At 38.1% G+C, this 20561-nt stretch overlaps 3 protein-coding genes across 3 annotated transcripts; 2 read left to right on the forward strand and 1 right to left on the reverse strand.

The window, feature by feature from the left end:
- Positions 1 to 118: 118 nt before the first annotated feature.
- Positions 119 to 3959, reverse strand: bokb (BCL2 family apoptosis regulator BOK b). The gene is made up of 4 exons (XM_058795697.1): positions 3293 to 3959; positions 2816 to 2944; positions 1751 to 1914; positions 119 to 1108 (listed from the first exon to the last, which is right to left on the reverse strand). The coding sequence occupies exons 1-4, from the start codon at positions 3522 to 3524 to the stop codon at positions 989 to 991; spliced, it is 645 nt and encodes a 214-aa protein (XP_058651680.1). The 5' UTR covers positions 3525 to 3959; the 3' UTR covers positions 119 to 988.
- Positions 3960 to 7082: 3123 nt separating this feature from the next.
- Positions 7083 to 15494, forward strand: stk25b (serine/threonine kinase 25b). The gene is made up of 11 exons (XM_058762823.1): positions 7083 to 7472; positions 7865 to 8095; positions 8488 to 8544; positions 8666 to 8774; positions 8898 to 9055; positions 9318 to 9503; positions 10443 to 10588; positions 10777 to 10885; positions 14040 to 14111; positions 14924 to 15060; positions 15181 to 15494. The coding sequence occupies exons 1-11, from the start codon at positions 7443 to 7445 to the stop codon at positions 15218 to 15220; spliced, it is 1275 nt and encodes a 424-aa protein (XP_058618806.1). The 5' UTR covers positions 7083 to 7442; the 3' UTR covers positions 15221 to 15494.
- Positions 15495 to 15546: 52 nt separating this feature from the next.
- Positions 15547 to 20248, forward strand: LOC131528177 (uncharacterized). Its single transcript, XM_058757157.1, has 3 exons — positions 15547 to 15560; positions 16083 to 18635; positions 20189 to 20248. The coding sequence occupies exons 2-3, from the start codon at positions 17916 to 17918 to the stop codon at positions 20246 to 20248; spliced, it is 780 nt and encodes a 259-aa protein (XP_058613140.1). The 5' UTR covers positions 15547 to 15560; positions 16083 to 17915.
- Positions 20249 to 20561: the final 313 nt, after the last annotated feature.

Genomic DNA, 20561 nt, shown 5'->3' on the forward strand with positions numbered 1-20561 from the left:
TCAGTAAAGCCAAATCCACACTATAAATCAAAAGTTTGTTGTTAATGTGTTTTTTGAAAAATTAATACTTTGAGCAACAATGCATTAAATTGATCTAAAGTGACAGTAAAGGCTTTTACATTGTTACAAAGACAAAAAAAATTGCAAATACATGCTGTTCTTTTTAACTTTAACTCCTGAAAAAAAACGAATCTCTGTTTCCCAAAAGATATTACACAGCACAATTATTTTCAACATTGATAATAGGAAATGTTTCTTCAGCACCAAATCGGCATATTAGAATGATTTCTGAAAGATCATGTGATACTGAAGATTGGAGTTAACATATTAAAGTACAAATTTATAAGTTATAATAATTTCCCTGATATTTCCAGGTTTTCCATGACCACTGGAAGCCTTTCTGTTTATAAATGTTCAACTTCTTTCTCAGTTCACACATTAAAACTTTTATTTTAAGATGTATACAGCTGGTGACAACAGTGTTTCACACACCACACAAACTGTACAACTGAAAGTGCAAAGTGACACTCCAAACATCATTTTAAGCAATTTTGTAAAACTAAAAATCTGAAGATTGTCAAACATGAAAATGTTTCACTCATCACCACAGATATTCAGTATAAATTGAATCCACGCAATGTGTCAGCACAAAAGGAGCTCCAATACCTGCATACCATATTTCTGGGTCAGTTTAAACTAAGGAAGACAGATATTACGTTGCTCCAGCAAAGAATATACCACATATTCCTTCACAGTGCCACCCCACACCCCCAACAATGTCAGTTCATAGTGTATGTTTCAGTCTATACATAGTATATTTTAAAGAAATAATGAAAGGTAAGAGGATTAAGGTGCGGTTGAACCCAGGTGACGTGCAATGACCTTTGTGAGAGGCCGTTTGCTCCACAAACGGTACAATGGACCATTCAAATAGTCCTGGGAGGGAAAGATTCAGTTCTCAGTCAACAGGATGATTTCCTGCATAAGGCTACTTCGTCAGGTAGATGTACATGGTCTTTAAGAATTGCCTCCATGTGAACACAGCTGTTGATAACCAGTGGGCACGAGCTCTAGAGTCCATGTTCACCACACATTTTAAAATGTCCCCCTGGAAAGACAGATGAAAAGGAAACATTTGACATGCTATCACATATCACATAGTTTGTGATAATATTTTTAAAAAGAATCTTCCTCTCACCTGGGCTGCATTTATTTGATCAGAAAATACAGTAAATTGTGAAATATTATTACAGTTTAAAATAGCCGTTTTGTCATTTTTAATATATTTTAAATTGCAATTTATTCCTGTGATGCAAAGCTGAATTTTCAGCAGCCATTACTCCAGTCTTTGGTGTCACATGATCCTCCAGAAATCATTCTAATATGCTGATTTGGTGCTCAAGAAACATTACTTTTTTTTTTTTTTTTTAATCATCATTGCTGAAAACAGTTTAATTGCTGTTTAATATTTTTGTGTAAACCATGATACAAACCAAGAACATTTATTTCAAACAGAGATATTTTGTAACATTATAAATGTCTTTACTGTCATTTCGGAGTCCTTGCTGAATAAAAGTAAACAAAAAAACAACGCATAGTATGGAATTGCAGTAGCACAAAGAAAATAATTAAATGCACTAACACAGCATCCCTACAGGTGGGTAACAATACTTCATTTCCTCATATGGCCTCTAGAGGTCAGGACCAGTCTTGGTTCATGAAGGTGGCAATACAGAGAATGAACACTTACCCATCCTCCTTTCTTTTTGAGCCATGGGACCAGGTTCCTACGCACAAATTCTCCCAGACTGTCCACTATGGTGTGCACCATGAGTGGATGGCCCTGACGCACACAGTCCACCGCCAGCCCGGCTGCTACAGCGTAGATGGCCACCACTTTGCCCCATGTGATCCCTTGAAAGTAAAAGCAATTCCACGCATTAATCATAATCATACAGCATTTCAGATAACAGGTTATTCCACAAGGTTGCAAGTCCTAAATTGGCCATGTCTTCTTTCACACCTTTAAATCTGACATGACACACTGCCATGCTTCACTAACGCATGAGTCAGGGACTATTCCAATTGTTTATGTTCCTTCATATTCAGCATTTATTTAGGATAACTCCTCGCAAACCTTACAACTTTCTATCTTCTGTAGTAAGGTCTGTGAGAAGATCATCAGGCAGAGTGGAACGATACTGCCATGGTTTAGGACTCCCCTGCAACCACCATGTACATCAACAGAAGCAGAACCCAGATAAAATATGTGACCAAATATGTACAAAGGAAAGAATGTGGGTATGTCCTTTTTAGGGTTTTTTCCATGTTCCGAAAAAAGACCACTGAAGAACTTGTCATTAAACTGATGATCAAAGTGTCCCTCTCAAATAAACCACTGAAATCCAATAATAGGCTCAAGTCAATAGCTCTTCCAGTTTTAGATTACAATTTTACTGTAATTTAATAAAAACATAATGAAATTAATGTCTTGAATTGTTTTTTTTAAACCTCAAACCCTGCTCAGGCTAACATCGCTTCATTTACATTTGGAACAAATCCCACATCTCCAAATTCACTCCATTTATAGTAGTGATGTTCTCATATGCAGTGTTTTTTTGGTCTCAAAATAGGCACTGAATTAGCAATAATAAAAACAAGCAGATACCTAGAGAAAATAAAAATAATAAAATACTTAAATGTTTATTCATTTTGTTTGTTAATTCTTTTAAACACTTCAATGCAGGGACAACAAGGTCATGCCCACAAACACAGTCTATAAAACACGTTTTATATTATCTTTCAGATCACTTACCCATGACTAGGATCTCTGTTGCTACAGAGAGAAACGCATCTGACACCACAGCCTCCACTGCTACACTGATGTTCAGCTGCTTTGCGATATGACGATACACATATGGGCGCATACACTCCAGCTCATCACCTGTAAAACAAAACCACAAAACTGTTTAAATATACACTCAAAAGACAGTGAGAGGGACATGTTCCCCCAACCTTCCTATATTTAAACCAGTGGCCAACCAAAATGTGTTTTTCAATGATAGAATCAACATTTGGTCCTCTCAAATACATAATATGGGTTTACAGCATTAATACACAGTTGCTAGAAATGACAGTATAAGTTTATGAAAGACAATTCAAAAGAAAGAAATCTGAATGCTGCCTTTGGATTTTGAGTTGTGATGTTATGAAATAGTCCTGGATGATAAATTCTGAAATAGCATCACACCTGTTAAGAGCATCAATTCACACTCACTCCTGGTTTTCTTACCCAGTTTTAGCAGCACCATAGATATATCTACAAGAGCTCCGTGTGGCTCGGGCAGATCAAACTCGACTTTTGACCAACTCAGTCCTTCCCTCACGATTCTGGAGTGAATGAAGTCTCTACAGAGTTCCTTGGACTGAGAGACGAGCTCTTTTTCCGTGGGAGTCCGATCAAACACCTCCATCATCTCCGCGGCGAACACGGAGGAGCGCTCAAACACGTTCATGTGCCGCATGTTTGTTTGACCCGAGCTCGAAACGCTGCAACTTCACTGGCTGAAGCTGCCTACATAAACACCCCACAAACTCCACTAGCATAACGCAGCTCATTTCTCCGACGAAAGTCCAGATAAATTAAATCAGAAACAGGTTCGCCGAAACGTAAATAGCCAATCAGGGAAAACATTTACAACTGAACAGCCCACATTAAATTCCTCGGCTAGCGAACTGATTTACTCTGATCGATCGACCAACTTCCGCTGCCCGATTTTATGATTTGTCATCTTCAATGTCTCTTCCATCAGTCTTCTGTTTCGCATGAGAAGAACTCACGATGTTGAAATGGACTTCGTGTCATATTTCCATCGTGCTGTCTGAGGTCGCTGTTCGCCTGTGCTCTGAATCAGACACTTGGAAGCGATTTTTCTCGCTACCTGGAACGCTTAGGTAACCACTAATCAACCAAGTGAACGGCTTAGTCCAAATATAAACAGTCTGTGGCATCCTGGCACGACTTGCAGTGCTTGTAGTCTAATCATATCAAATTAAATGAATTCTAATCATCTCTTTCAAATCCTAGGTTATTATCAAATTCATACAATAGGATAGCTTGCAGCATTAATAGTAATTTCTTAAAAACCACACTCTTATGTTAAAAGATGAGGCTTTTGTCTAACAGACCTCCTATAGATGTGAGGGCTCCACACAAAATGTTTATTTCATATAGGCTAATGATTCTTCCCTAAGGATCAGTGGAAGTTCATTCATGCTTTGCTCTAGTGGTTGACCGGTAAGTTATTATCTGTCTATGTTTAGCGAGCTAATCCTCTCACTACAAACCAACACAACCCTTTAAAGTCCTGTGTTTGACTCATGAACAGCTCAGTGTGAGTATGTGCAGTGATACTGAGATTCTTACAGGCATGCCACTGCCAGTTTCACTCAATGCATCAGTCAAGGAGAACTGTTTTAAGCCTATTCATTGCATTAAAATAACTAAAAGAATGTGATCTCACCCAAACAGTACTTGTGTGGATCCAGTGTGTAGCAAAAATGTTCTGACCCATATACCTTTTTATATGAAATTATTACAATTTTTTATTAATGGACTATATTTGGCGTATCCTGCTCATGAACCAAGTAGGCGTATGCAGTAGGCCTAGTCTATTTGTACTGTATTTGTCAAACATTTAATTTTTATGCAATCGCATTATGCTGTTAAGCCTAATGAATCTATTTAGTGTAGATTTAAGTGCGCAGATAATAGAGGCAACAGACCTTAATATAGCTACAAACAAAGTCACCATAAAAACAGAACCAACCATTCTGGTGAGAAACCTCTGAGGTTTCAAGGCTAGAGTCATGCTCAGCATTAAACACTAGAATGAGGCAGTCTAGTAAGTGTGCATGGCTGTGTTAAGAAAATACTACTAAAATTACAATCTGAAGAATACTTAAAATATATTTACTATTAATGGTTTGATTGCTTCTGTCCTCATTTGTAAGTTGCTTTTTCGATCAAAGCGTCTGCTAAATTATTAAATTTAAATGTAAATTAATGCATTTTTACTCAAATGACATTTCTATTAATGCAATTGTCTGTGCCATTATGCACAGTTTATGTGATTTATTTACAACAAAACAACAGAAAACAATGGCTTCATCTTGCATTACATAGACCAGGGGTGTCAAACTCAATTCCTGGAGGGCCACAGCCCTGCAGAGTTTAGCTCCAGCCCTAATCAAACATGCAGCTAATCAGCTCCTTCAGGCTCAGTTGAAAACTACATGGTATGTGTGTTGGAGCAGGGTTGGAACTAAACTCTGCAGAACTGCAGCCCTCCAGGAACTGAGTTTGACACCCCTGACATAGACACTGGACAAGCTCAGTGCCGTTTCATTTTTAAATAATTATTTTTGATGGATCTGAATGTGTGCAAAGGTTTGTGGATATTTGAAGGACACAAAGGATACACCTGATGTATCCTTCAAAACAGGCCAAACAAAGGACACAAAATGAAGACTGCCCACTAAAGATCCTTCAAATTGAGACATCCTTCAACAGCGCTTGATGACGTGGTAGCTAATGCACCCTTCCAATTGAGGAGCACTCATAATCTTTAATCAAAAATGTTAACTCCTCCCCCGATGACATCTCTTCTCTGATGATGTGTGTGACACTAATCCCTCCCCCCAGCAACCTGTCACTCACATAAAATCACAGTCCTACACAATATTTTTTCCTCATTTGAGGAGCTGTTTCACTCCATTCAAATACTTCCATTTAATGCTGACCCAGCACATCACCACCCACAAAAGTACTGCTTTAGGCCAATTGATAATCGTTTCACACAAAAGACTGTACAATACATGATATTTTCTAGTGTATTTGAAGATAAAATCAACTGGAATTGGTCAAGCGGTGGTATTTTTGCCCCCAAGACTTGAGCTGCATTTGAAATGCCATACTTGTAGTAGCTACTACATTTTGTTTGATACTGTTACCATGTTCACCTGTAGTCGTCTCTGTCACGGTAACAGTGTCACATGACCTATCAGGTTGGTTAAAATTGTGATGAAATGGAAGTTGCGACCTTTTCTTTGTATTGTAACGTACATCTAAGTTTTGAACAGATTATGGAAAAATTTGAAATGAAGGGAGGGACTTTCCTTGCTGAAAAAAACAGCTAACACCAGCCTAAGCAGGTCAGGCTGGTTTTAGCTGGTCTCCCAGCCTGGTTATAGCTGGTTTATCAGGCTGGTTTTAGAGGGTTTTTGACCACATTTTTTAGCAGGTCAGGCGGTTAAAGCTCGAGGGAAGACAGATGCAGCTACTGGGCATGCACACATCAATATAGCGAAATTTTTGTCGCACTGTACAACAATAATAAAAAAAATTAAAAAAAATTTACATTATTGTAAGGGGTAGGTTTAGGGTTGTGGTAGGTGTAGACGTTAATAAAACATCTAATAGGTAGAAAATAACATTTCATTGTTAGTTTCCGGTCGGAGCTGTATCCCTTCTAGCCACAACCAGGGGCCTGTTTCATAAAACAAGTTTACCAAATAAGCCAGGCTTATTTCAGTTAGTCTGACTTATTTTGAACCAAATCAACTGACAATAAGTCAGACTAACTGAAATAAACCTGGCTTATTTGGTAAAATTGTTTTATGAAACAGGCCCCTGGTCAGGCTGGTTTTAGCTGTTTTTTTCTTCTTCAGCAGGGTTGTTCTAGTTTTGGTTGTTGATTGGATTTTGAGATGGGGGCGTTGCATCTCAGAAGTGGAGGCAAATAGAGCAAAGAAGCTTGCAGGGGCAGGGTTTTAGCAAACTAAATGATTGGAGAAGACTGTGGTGTTCACCTTAAGGTCCAGTTATGTCACTTTGAACATTAGGCTAATATGAGGTAAATAAATACAAAACGCAGACACGGATGTATGGTTCACAATAATGCATTACAAAACAGATAGGGTGAATTTCCAATGTCATGTCGATTTTATTCTCGCTCCCTTCAACCAGAATGACTACAACTCCCACAATCCCCCGTTCCTTGAATCAGAAGCTGCGCATGCGCTGTTGCTCCTATTATTTTGTTCTCCCCAAGCAATAAATGAAGAGCCGCCCGAACGTGAGCTGATCGATATAAAACAATCAGACGCGGAAAGCGACAAGCTCGTACGCAGATGCTCTCATAAATGGAGTCACACGATACCTAACTGTGATTCTCGCCAGGCTGCGAGGTCCGCCATCAGGGGATTGGAGGCCGAAAACACGGCAGACGAACAGGACATGCAGAGGTGTTTTTGTATGTAAAAGCTAGCTAGCTAAGCAGGGGATCGGAGGAGGAAGAGTAAAGCGTTGAAGAGTTTTCCAGCACCCCTCCTTTGGCAGAAAGCGCCACATCTGCTCACATCCACAGCGACCTGCCGTTAGGATGGCGCACCTCCGCGACATGCAGAACCAGGTAAATCCGCAGCCCAGCCGAGTCTGGTCCTTCTGCATCCAGGGGTAACGTTATTAATCTCCTAATCAGTCAAACCACAATAATGTTTATTAAGCTTGGCATGTCATTAAATGTCTCTGTTTAGAGTAATTGGGGGCTGTCTTAACGTTATATTGTTCCAGTTAATATCAGTTTTAATGCAGATCATTGGAAAGCAACGTCTGGTTTTTGTTCCATTTTATGTAATGTCTGTTTCGATTCATTTAAATTGTATATATCATTATACACACACACACAACATATACATATACATATGTAAATAGCTCATAGGCTTCTCAAACATGTATAGTAGCTCATCCTGATGGATGTGATGTAATGTATAAGGGTCTGCTGTCTGTCTCTCTCTCTAACAGAATTCCCGACTTGACCCGGAGGAGTATTTCACGAAACAGGAGCGCATTGGGAAGGGGTCTTTCGGTGAGGTCTACAAGGGCATCAACAATCGCACTAAAGAGGTGGTGGCCATCAAGATCATCGACCTGGAGGAGGCGGAAGATGAGATCGAGGACATTCAGCAGGAGATCACGGTGCTCAGCCAGTGTGACAGCCCCTATGTCACCAAATACTATGGCTCATATCTGAAGGTATGCTCTCCCATTATTTGGGCGCTGAGGCATGTACAGACAAACAATAGTAAGAGTTTTTGAACGTTAATACAGCAAGTCAACATGAAGTTGCTTTTTTAAAGGGTTAGTTCATGCAAAAATGAAAATTCTGTCATTGATTATTCACCACCTTGTCGTTCCAAGGTGGTGAACTGACCCTTTAATGCACGATGAAATAATTTCTCAGTGAATTATTCCAAAGAAAAAACATTTATCTTCAGTCAAATGTAAAATTTGATACCATTTTCTTCTACTGAAGGTACTTCATCTGTTGTCATCTCCTAAGTCATGCAAGATATTAGATAATGTTAACAAATGTCAAGTGACATTTAAAGAAATGGCACTTGTGTTATTTTTGCCATTGTCTGTAGGGAACTAAGCTGTGGATCATCATGGAGTATTTAGGAGGCGGCTCTGCTTTAGATCTTGTAAGTAGAACAACAGTGGCTCTTCTGTTATGGGAATATTTTTGTGTGTATTCATGAATTGTTAAAGAGCTTTCAGCTTTAGAAATTAAATTTGTCTTCTGCTTTCCTCCACACGTCTCAGTTGAAACCAGGACCGCTAGAGGAGACTTACATTGCCACTATATTGAGGGAGATTCTGAAGGGACTGGAATACTTGCATTCGGAGAGGAAGATTCACCGTGATATCAAAGGTGTGATAACCTACACGTCTGCCTACTCAATTAGGCCGGCTAGGAAATGCTTCATATTTAATCATCTGCTTTCTGTGAAATCTGAGTTCCGTGCTAATGATTCACGTTTGTATCTTGTGGCAGCTGCCAACGTGCTGCTGTCTGAGCAGGGAGATGTGAAGCTGGCAGACTTCGGGGTGGCAGGACAGCTCACAGACACCCAGATCAAGAGAAACACTTTTGTGGGAACTCCTTTCTGGATGGCTCCAGAGGTCATCAAACAGTCCGCGTATGATTTTAAGGTGCGGAGATCCAGATGAATGGACTTTTCTCAGCATGAACAATCGGAATAGTAATGTGCAAATGTGGCTGCAGAGCTGTGAAAACACTGGGGTGGTAAAACTGTTCAAGTGTTTTCTTTTTTTTAAGTGGTAGGCATGGAAACTGGTCACTTGCGTAGTTTCCGTTTTAGCATAGTAGCAGCTAATCATATTTCACAGATATTTGTATAATAACCAGTTGAAATATGAAATGAGACTTTTAGGTTTGCTTTTCTGGCTGCAGGCAGACATTTGGTCCTTGGGAATTACAGCTATTGAACTGGCGAAGGGGGAACCCCCGAATTCCGACCTGCATCCGATGCGAGTGCTGTTTCTCATCCCCAAGAACACTCCCCCGACGCTGGAGGGCTCCTACAGCAAACCCTTCAAAGAGTTTGTGGAGGCATGCCTCAATAAAGACCCTCGCTTTGTGAGTATTCGGCTTTTCCACTGATTATATGACAATGATTCAGGTTAAGCCCAATATCCACAACTAACGGATGGAATAATTATGATTTTTTTTTTTTTTTTAATGTTTTTTTAAAAGTCTCTTATGATCTCTAAGGCTGTTAATTAATGGTGAAATACAAAAAAAAGTTATAATGTGAAATATTACAGTTTAAAAGAACTGGTTTCTGTCATTTTAATATGCTGATTTGGCGCTCAGTTTTTATTGCTCCATTGGTAATTATTGTTCTTAAGTTAATATCAATGTTGAAAGCAGTTTTTTTTGGGTAATATTTTAAAAGAAATGAATACTTTTTTCAGGATTTTTTGCTGAGTAAGAAATTTGTATTTTTATTTTTATTTTTTATATATTTTATACTATAAATGTCTTTTATTGTCAGATATGATCACTTTAATGCATTGTTGTTGAGTAAAAGTATTAAAGGATTAATTAAACAAATAAAAATAAAACCATTTTGAATGTTAGTCTATCAAAGTTTCCACAAAAATATTAAGTAGCACAACATTCATAATAAGAAATGTTTTTGAGCAGCAACTCTGCATACTAGGATGATTTCTGAAGGATCATGTGACAAATAAGATTGGAGTAATGATGCTGAAAATTCAGCTTCGTCACCACAGGAATAAATTATATATTAAAATAGACAACGGTTCATTTAAATTGTAGTAATATTTCACAGTATTACTGCTTATTACTGTATTTTTAATCAAATAAATGCAGACTTGGTGAGCATAAGAGACTTAAACATTAAAAACAATCTTAATTATTCCAAACTTTTGACTGGTAGCGTAGCTGTAATAAGTGTCCCATCAAGAACAGGTTGTAGTCAGACATCTCAAGCTTTTTGAAACAAGGCATTAAAAACCTCAAGAATGGCATCACTATTCTGGTTTTGTGCAGCGGCCCACCGCCAAGGAGTTACTTAAGCACAAATTCATCACGCGCTACACCAAGAAAACGTCCTATCTGACAGAGCTGATTGACCGATACCGCCGCTGGAAGTCTGAAGGCCACGGAGACGAGTCTAGCTCTGATGATTCTGATATGTATGTCATTCATCCATTATGAGGCACATGCTGTACAATCAATAACTGCCCTCTAATTCATCATGATATATTATTCATTTCTTATTACTTGAGTCCTGTCCTTTTAATTAGATATCTGGTGAAATGATCCTGATGATTTATAGCCTTGAAAGGAACGATGTTCTCCGTTCCTCCTTGTACTCAAACAGGGATGGAGATGGTGATGACAGAGACCAGTGTCCCATGTGGACGTTCCCCACAGTCCGGCCCAGCTCCATGAACAAGCTCCAGAAGGGCTACACAAACACAGACTCGGAGGTCAGTATTCAAACATCTACTTCATATTTGCTTTAAAAACTAAACCGCATTGGCTGGGGTTGTGTCCTGTCATTGTCGATCATCAAAAAAGGAAAAAAAAAAAAAAAGTCATTATAACAACATTTTAGTAGTGTAGTTTCATTATTTATGATACTAGTTTGTTTGTTTTTTCCCCCCGAACTTTATTTTGATCTTCTCCACCTCACCATACAATTACAGTAGTGCTGTCAAATGATTAATTGCGATTAATCGCATCCAAAGTAAAAGTTTTTGTTTGCATAATATATGTGACCCTGGACCACAAAACCAGTCTTGCGTCGCTGTAGCAATAGCCAAAAATACATTGTATGGGTCAAAATGATCAATTTTTCTTATGCATAAGTGTATAAAAACTTGATTAGTAATATGCATTGCTAATAACTTAATTTGGACAACTTCAAAGGCTATTTTCTCAATATTTAGATTTTTTTTGCACCCTCAGATTCCAGATTTTCAAATAGTTGTATCTCGGCCAAATATTGTCCTATCCTGACAACCCATACATCAATGGAAAGCTTATTTATTATGATGTATAAATCTCAATTTTGAAAAATTGACCCTTATGACTGGTTTTGTGGTCCAGGGTCACATATGTGAGTGTTCTGTGTCTATTTATTATGTATATATAAATGCGCACACATATTTTGAAAATACAGTGAGGAAAATAAGTATTTGAACACCCTGCTATTTTGCAAGTTCTCCCACTTAGAAATCATGGAGGGTCTGAAATTGTCATCGAGGTGCATGTCCACTGTGAGAGACATAATCTAAAAAAAATCCAGAAATCACAATGTATGATTTTTAACTATTTATTTGTATGATACAGCTGCAAATAAGTATTTGAACACCTGTCTATCAGCTAGAATTCTGACCCTCAAAGACCTGTTAGTCTGCCTTTAAAATGTCCACCTCCACTCCATTTATTATCCTAAATTAGATGCACCTTTGAGGTCATTAGCTGCATAAAGACACCTGTCCACCCCATACAATCAGTAAGAATCCAACTACTAACATGGCCAAGACCAAAGAGCTGTCCAAAGACACTAGAGACAAAATTGTACACCTCCACAAGGCTGGAAAGGGCTACGGGAAATTGCCAAGCAGCTTGGTGAAAAAGGTCCACTGTTGAGCAATCATTAGAAAATGGAAGAAGCTAAACATGACTGTCAATCGCCTCGGACTGGGGCTCCATGCAAGATCTCACCTCGTGGGGTCTCAATGATCCTAAGAAAGGTGAGAAATCAGCCCAGAACTACACGGGAGGAGCTGGTCAATGACCTGAAAAGAGCTGGGACCACCGTTTCCAAGGTTACTGTTGGTAATACACTAAGACGTCATGGTTTGAAATCATGCATGGCACGGAAGGTTCCCCTGCTTAAACCAGGCCCGACTTAAATTTGCCAATGACCATTTGGATGATCCAGAGGAGTCATGGGAGAAAGTCATGTGGTCAGATGAGACCAAAATAGAACTTTTTGGTCATAATTCCACTAAACGTGTTTGGAGGAAGAAGAATGATGAGTACCATCCCAAGAACACCATCCCTACTGTGAAGCATGGGGGTGGTAGCATCATGCTTTGGGGGTGTTTTTCTGCACATGGGACAGGCGACTGCACTGTATTAAGGAGAGGATGACCGGGGCCATGTATTGCGAGATTTTGGGGAACAACCTCCTTCCCTCAGTTAGAGCATTGAAGATGGGTCGAGGCTGGGTCTTCCAACATGACAATGACCAAGCACACAGCCAGGATAACCAAGGAGTGGCTCTGTAAGAAGCATATCAAGGTTCTGCCGTGGCCTAGCCAGTCTCCAGACCTAAACCCAATAGAGAATCTTTGGAGGAGCTCAAACTCCGTGTTTCTCAGCGACAGGCCAGAAACCTGACTGATCTAGAGAAGATCTGTGTGGAGGTGGGCCAAAATCCCTCCTGCAGTGTGTGCAAACCTGGTGAAAACTACAGGAAACGCTTGACCTCTGTAATTGCAAACAAAGGCTACTGTACCAAATATTAACATTGATTTTCTCAGGTGTTCAAATACTTATTTGCAGCTGTATCATACAAATAAATAGTTAAAAATCATACATTGTGATTTCTGGATTTTTTTTTAGATTATGTCTCTCACAGTGGACATGCACCTACGATGACAATTTCAGACCCTCCATGATTTCTAAGTGGGAGAACTTGCAAAATAGCAGGGTGTTCAAATACTTATTTTCCTCACTGTATTTACGTCTATATTTATATTCATATAATTTATATTATAAATATATTTAATATATAAACAATATAATATATTGTTCTGAAATATATACATGCATGTGTTTATTTTCATATATATATATATATATGTATGTATGTGTATATATATGTGTGTGTGTGTATGAATGTATAATAAATATAATAATACATAATAAATATACACATGCACGCATACATATATAATGCAAACAAAAACTTATTGTGGATGCGATTAATGGCAATTAATCATTTGACAGCACTAAATTACAGATATAAAATGACTGAAAAATGATAAAACGATTGATAACATGTATATGCTTATTCTACACATTTAAATGGCAACTCTGAACAAAAAAAAAAAAAGCAACAGCAACCACAAAAAAAAAAAAAGTGTAGTGAATAATAATATAACAAGATGATGATAGTAAAATAATCTGTTAAATAAATAAATACAAGGCCATAAAAAGCTTGGTCAAAAACGTCAGTTGTGTCGGTTGTGGTTCCCCAATTTAGTTATTTTTAACTAAAACTAAAGCCATAAAAACATTTTTGTTACTTGAAATTAAATTAAACATTATCTGAAATAGAATAAAAAATATGGCAATATTTCTCAATTTCTTTTTTTGTTTTTATGTAATAAAATAACTAAAACTGAAACTACAGCTTAATAAAAACTATACAGACATAAAAACAAAATTAAACTCAAAATTTAAATGAGAACCCAAAGTATCAACAAAAACTATCAGTGATGGTAAAATAACAGTGCTGTGGACCATTTACACCATTTTATTTTGCCATTGGCTTTGTACTGAAGTACCAGTACTTTTGGCATCCATACATGAAAGGTAAAGTTTTGCTTTGAATTTGTTTTACAGGCAGCAGAAACGGTAAAGAGGCAGCCCAAGTCACAATGTCTGTCAGCGCTGGTCTCTCCCATCTTCAGAGAGGTAAAAACGCCCAACACTCTTATCTTAAACTCTCACTTCATATATATATATATATATATATGTTACAGGTCCCGGGCAGTCGGGAAGACTGTAAGCAGTTATCAACTTGGCAGTAAATGAGAGAGACGAGTTAGTGGTTGCTTTCACGGTTCTCTTTGTTGTCTTTTAATACACATACACATTTGTATTTCAGAGTCAGTAAGACGCTTTGAATCAGAAAGTGATTCATAAACGTGTTGGAAAAAATAATACACACTGTATAGATACTTAAATCAAATCACAATAAATGAATAAATAAACAAATAACGATATGAAACCTTAACCATATGTACAGAAATGCTCTAATTCTTATACAAAACTGGCTGAATTAGTGTCTCAGGTAAACAACTCGGGTAAGTAGTTCAAATAAATAATACACATATAAATTACTCGGGTGAATGCATGAATAAACTTCTTCAGTTTGATATGACATTTAATTAATTAATTTAACTAATCTTAACAGTAAATGAGAGAGACAAGAGTTAGTGGTTGCTCAACTCTCTCAACTGACACCCAGAATTTAAATAAAACTTATATATACATATAAATAGAAATAAACATAAATTAAAAAAATGAAATGTATACAAATAATTTAATTTGTGACCCAAACTATATATAAATATCAAACATCTCCCTGACTGGAGATTCTGACTGTAACTCTAACACTATCATTTTTGATCACGGTAGCAGTAGATAAGGCAGCAGTAAAGTGTAATAAACTGTGATAAGCTCTATATGCTGTAGGGTTAAGTGTAAGTCTGTCTGCTCTCCAGCTGAAAGAGAAGAGAAGGGCGTGTGGAGGAGGAATGGGTGCCATAGAGGAGCTGGAGAATGCCTTCAACCTGGCAGAAGAGTCCTGCCCTGGCATCTCTGACCTCCTGGTCACACACATGATGGAAAGAGTGTGCAGGTGAGCAGGTCTTAATGGGAAGGGGGAAAAAAGACAGTGGTATAGAAAATATACCACTATACAAGAGAAAAGTGCATTTGAATGTAATATTTTGATTAAAATAAAAATCTTTTGTATCAGGTTTGCTCTGAATGGCAACACCACGCCATCGTCACGGTGAAGCCCCGCCTCTGCTGCTGCTGCTCCTCCCTCTTCCCGCCCCCAAAATCATCATCATCGTCATCATCATCATCATCATCATCGCCCTGTCAGGACCACAATATGACTGCCCATCATTCACCCTCTCTTACCCCCAGAGATCTTTTAATTAGTTATGATTAAATATTTTTACAGTTTTCTTTATAGAATGGGAAGTATTTAAGAGAAAAAGCCATGTCATTGAGCGAACTGTGTTTACCTGTTAGATCCAAATCCTATTATAAAGTGTTTATGGAAACATGGTGTTTGTGTGATTTGTGGTATGTTTAGAGTTCTTCAAATATTTGGTCACACTTCATTTTGTTCACACGTGTTCTTACTGTTAGTTGCACGTAACTGCATAACTTACTGTTATTGCTAAAGTAGGTACATGTAATATGTGACCCTGGACCACAAAACCAGTCTTAAATCTCTGGGGTATATTTGTAGCAATAGCCAAAAATACACTGTATGGGTCAAAATAAGTTTTTCTTTTTTAAATCATTAGGATATTAAGTAAAGATCATGTTCCATGACGATATTTTGTAAGTTTCTTACCGTAAATATATCAAAACTTAATTTTTGATTAGTAATATGCATTGCTAAGAATTAATTTGCACAACTTTAAAGGCGAATTTTCTCAATATTTAGATTTTTTTTGCACCCTCAGATTTCAGATTTTCAAATAGTTGTATCTCGGCCAAATATTGTCCGATCCTAACAAACCATACATCAATGGAAAGCTTATTTATTCAGCTGATCATCATTTATGTATACATCATTTCAGATGATGTATACATCTCAATTTTGAGAAATTGACACTTAAGACTGGTTTTGTGGTCCAGGGTCACATATGTTAAAATGACATTGTAAAATAAAGTGTTACCAAATATTAAATGAAGTTACAAAAAATACAATTATAAAAGGTTCATCATAATAAGCCGCTTATCCTCAGGTGACCAGGAGCATAAACACTTATTTATAAATAATGTACTACACCCTTACATTTATTTAAAATAGTTTTGTTGTATGATTAGTTACCCTTGTGGGGAAAAAACATGAATAACACAATATTATTATTAGTTCCTGATATCAGACACTTAAGCATGAAAATGCTCAAAGATTTCTTTGAAGTAAAGGTTATCTTAATTATGCTCAGATGTTTTTAAGTAATATACACATTATATTCCAACTGTAGCATGGATCAAAAGCTTTTTTCTTCTTAAGCTATTTCTTTCATTAAGTCAGTTCATGGTCCATTGATGTTGCCTGGCAGGATATAACTTGGACACTCACTACGATTTATAATAGTTTTGTAGCAGGATGTTTTAACCTCCTTTCTGCTAGCTAGATAATTATTTAAATTAACTGCCATCTTACACTCAAAGCAAGTTTGCTAAGTATATATTGTCTTTTGAATAGTAGTTGCTGGAGTGCTCAAGGCCTTGTGTAATTGCTCAGTTCCTGCTAAATTTGTGGTAATCATGGCTATCAGGGAAATGGGCTTTTTTTTTTTTTTTTTTAACAAATCAGGTGCAGAGTTTCTGTTATGCTCCTCTGTCCCACTTGGTGTCAGAATTGTGTGTTGTTATTTTACTGCCTTGCTATTAGACTTTTTTTTTTCTCTCTTGTAGTAATGGCAGGTCTAGAACGCCTGTGAGAAGCTCTCTTAAAAGTGATCTATTCACTTCGTTCCACTACACCAGGGTTTCTCAATTAGGGGGCCGGAGCCCACTATTTGAGTGTCTTAGAAAACTTCTAAGGGGACTGCAAGATTATTTAAAAGGATAGTTCACTTAACATTAAAAATTCTGTCATCATTTGTCAACACCGCCAACCAAACAGATGACAGTAGCCATAGTAAGAAAAAATGCTAAGGTAGTCAATGGCTACCGTCAACTATTTAAAAAAAATCTCTTACAGGTTTGGAACAAGTGGAGGGTGAGTAAATGATGTTTTCATTTTTGGATGAACTATGCCTTTAAAATAATATAATAATAATAATAATATATATGCTAAAAAAAATACAACTCCCAAATAACTTACAGTTCACAATATGGATTGTGGTTAATTGATATTTAAACACTAGCCATTTCAGTTCTTCAAATATTGTGTTGGACAGTGGAGGGGCCTTTAAGTTAAAGTGTTTTCTCTCTCTCTCAAAAGTACCTTTTATGAAATGGTCATTGGCTCTGCGTTTTGCGAAACCACTCATGTTCTATGATCCCATCTAAAATGTGCATCTTGAAAACATTGGGCAGGCACCAATTTCAAATATACCAGCACACCGTCTGACACAAAGTGATGTTGACATGCAGACAGCTTCTAAAAAATATTTGGCAAAGTCCATGTGACATTCAGTCTGTTTTTGTCATATGTTGACATCAGTGTATGAAGGACTGCCCTCTGTGTAGGGCTATAGTCCTGCCTCTGTATAAACCAGGGTGAAATCTTGGAAAAGAATGCATGAAGGCAGAGGGCAAATATCAATTTTAACTATGAATGCCAGCAGATGCTCAGACCCCAAACACATGCTCACACTTCGGTCATGCTTCTGTATGCATATATGCAAGAGGTTTTTAGGTTTGAAAATGAATAATAATTCATAATAATTATGGTGTCTAGTCCACCACAGTAAATTCATTAGTTTCAAGATGGTGGGGAAACAATAAGTTTGGATGTCACTAAATTACATGGGATTCCACATTCTTGTACTAACTTTGGGCTTTCTAAACGGAAGACCTCAGTCAGTCCGAGTCGGCCACAACACCTCGAGCACTACCACACTGAGCACAGGTGCCCCACAAGGCTGTGTGCTCAGCACTGCCAAGTTTAGCTCCAACCACATCATCAAGTTCGCTGATGACACAACAGTGGTAGGTCTCATCAGCAACAACGATGAAACGCACTACAGAGAGGAAGTGGCACAGCTGGCGAAATGGTGTGGCACTAACAACCTGTCCCTCAATGTGAGTAAGACAAAGGAGGTTGTGATGGAGAGAGTCAGCAGCACTAAATTCCTGGGGGTGCACATCACAGAGGATCTCACCTGGACCACCAACACCATGTCACTCTCCAAGAAGGCACAACAGCGCCTACACTTCCTCCGCCGGCTGAAAAGAGCAAGTCTCCCTCCACCCATCCTCACCACTTTCTACAGGGGCACCACTGAGAGTGTACAGACCAGCTGCATCACTGTCTGGTACGGGAACTGTACAGCAGCAGACCACAAGACCCTCCAGCGGACAGTGAACACAGCTGCAAAGATCATCGGTGCCCCTCTCCCCTCCATCCTGGACATTTTCCTTACACGATGCTCCAGCAAAGCCAATAGTATCGTGAAGGACTCCACCCATCCCTCCACAGTCTCTTCCAGCTCCTATACCATCAGGAAGACGGTACTGAGCATCAGAGCCCACTCTGCCAGACTGCTCAACAGCTTTTTCCCCAGGCTGTGAGAGCCCTGAACTCAAATCACCAGGCCCCTCTCTGAACCCCCATACAAACCCCCTACCTCCTGAAACATGGACCATCTGAAACTTATGGAACTTTTTTTTTGTGCAATCGAAGTGTGCTACACACAGGTGAGTGGGCCTGTACAAACCACCTGTAGTAACACACTCTCCTCCTCTATTGCGCACTAGTCACTTTTCACACACACTGCTGTGTGTATACAAATCCCACAAAAGACTCAGTAATATATGTATGTTTACATGCTCATGCACTACAAATCATCCTGCACTGTAGCATGGATCAAAAGCTTTTTCTTCTTAAGCTATTTCTTTCATTAAGTCAGTTCATGGTCCATTGATGTTGCCTGGCAGGATATAACTTGGACACTCACTACGATTTATAATAGTTTTGTAGCAGGATGTTTTAACCTCCTTTCTGCTAGCTAGATAATTATTTAAATTAACTGCCATCTTACACTCAAAGCAAGTTTGCTAAGTATATATTGTCTTTTGAATAGTAGTTGCTGGAGTGCTCAAGGCCTTGTGTAATTGCTCAGTTCCTGCTAAATTTGTGGTAATCATGGCTATCAGGGAAATGGGCTTTTTTTTTTTTTTTTTTAACAAATCAGGTGCAGAGTTTCTGTTATGCTCCTCTGTCCCACTTGGTGTCAGAATTGTGTGTTGTTATTTTACTGCCTTGCTATTAGACTTTTTTTTTTCTCTCTTGTAGTAATGGCAGGTCTAGAACGCCTGTGAGAAGCTCTCTTAAAAGTGATCTATTCACTTCGTTCCACTACACCAGGGTTTCTCAATTAGGGGGCCGGAGCCCACTATTTGAGTGTCTTAGAAAACTTCTAAGGGGACTGCAAGATTATTTAAAAGGATAGTTCACTTAACATTAAAAATTCTGTCATCATTTGTCAACACCGCCAACCAAACAGATGACAGTAGCCATAGTAAGAAAAAATGCTAAGGTAGTCAATGGCTACCGTCAACTATTTAAAAAAAATCTCTTACAGGTTTGGAACAAGTGGAGGGTGAGTAAATGATGTTTTCATTTTTGGATGAACTATGCCTTTAAAATAATATAATAATAATAATAATAATAATAATAATAATATATATGCTAAAAAAAATACAACTCCCAAATAACTTACAGTTCACAATATGGATTGTGGTTAATTGATATTTAAACACTAGCCATTTCAGTTCTTCAAATATTGTGTTGGACAGTGGAGGGGCCTTTAAGTTAAAGTGTTTTCTCTCTCTCTCAAAAGTACCTTTTATGAAATGGTCATTGGCTCTGCGTTTTGCGAAACCACTCATGTTCTATGATCCCATCTAAAATGTGCATCTTGAAAACATTGGGCAGGCACCAATTTCAAATATACCAGCACACCGTCTGACACAAAGTGATGTTGACATGCAGACAGCTTCTAAAAAATATTTGGCAAAGTCCATGTGACATTCAGTCTGTTTTTGTCATATGTTGACATCAGTGTATGAAGGACTGCCCTCTGTGTAGGGCTATAGTCCTGCCTCTGTATAAACCAGGGTGAAATCTTGGAAAAGAATGCATGAAGGCAGAGGGCAAATATCAATTTTAACTATGAATGCCAGCAGATGCTCAGACCCCAAACACATGCTCACACTTGGTCATGCTTCTGTATGCATATATGCAAGAGGTTTTAGGTTTGAAAATGAATAATAATTCATAATAATTATGGTGTCTAGTCCACCACAGTAAATTCATTAGTTTCAAGATGGTGGGAAACAATAAGTTTGGATGTCACTAAATTACATGGGATTCCACATTCTTGTACTAACTTTGGGCTTTCTAAACGGAAGACCTCAGTCAGTCCGAGTCGGCCA

This window comes from Onychostoma macrolepis, chromosome 02, assembly GCF_012432095.1.
Source record: "Onychostoma macrolepis isolate SWU-2019 chromosome 02, ASM1243209v1, whole genome shotgun sequence".
Lineage (NCBI taxonomy): Eukaryota > Metazoa > Chordata > Actinopteri > Cypriniformes > Cyprinidae > Onychostoma > Onychostoma macrolepis.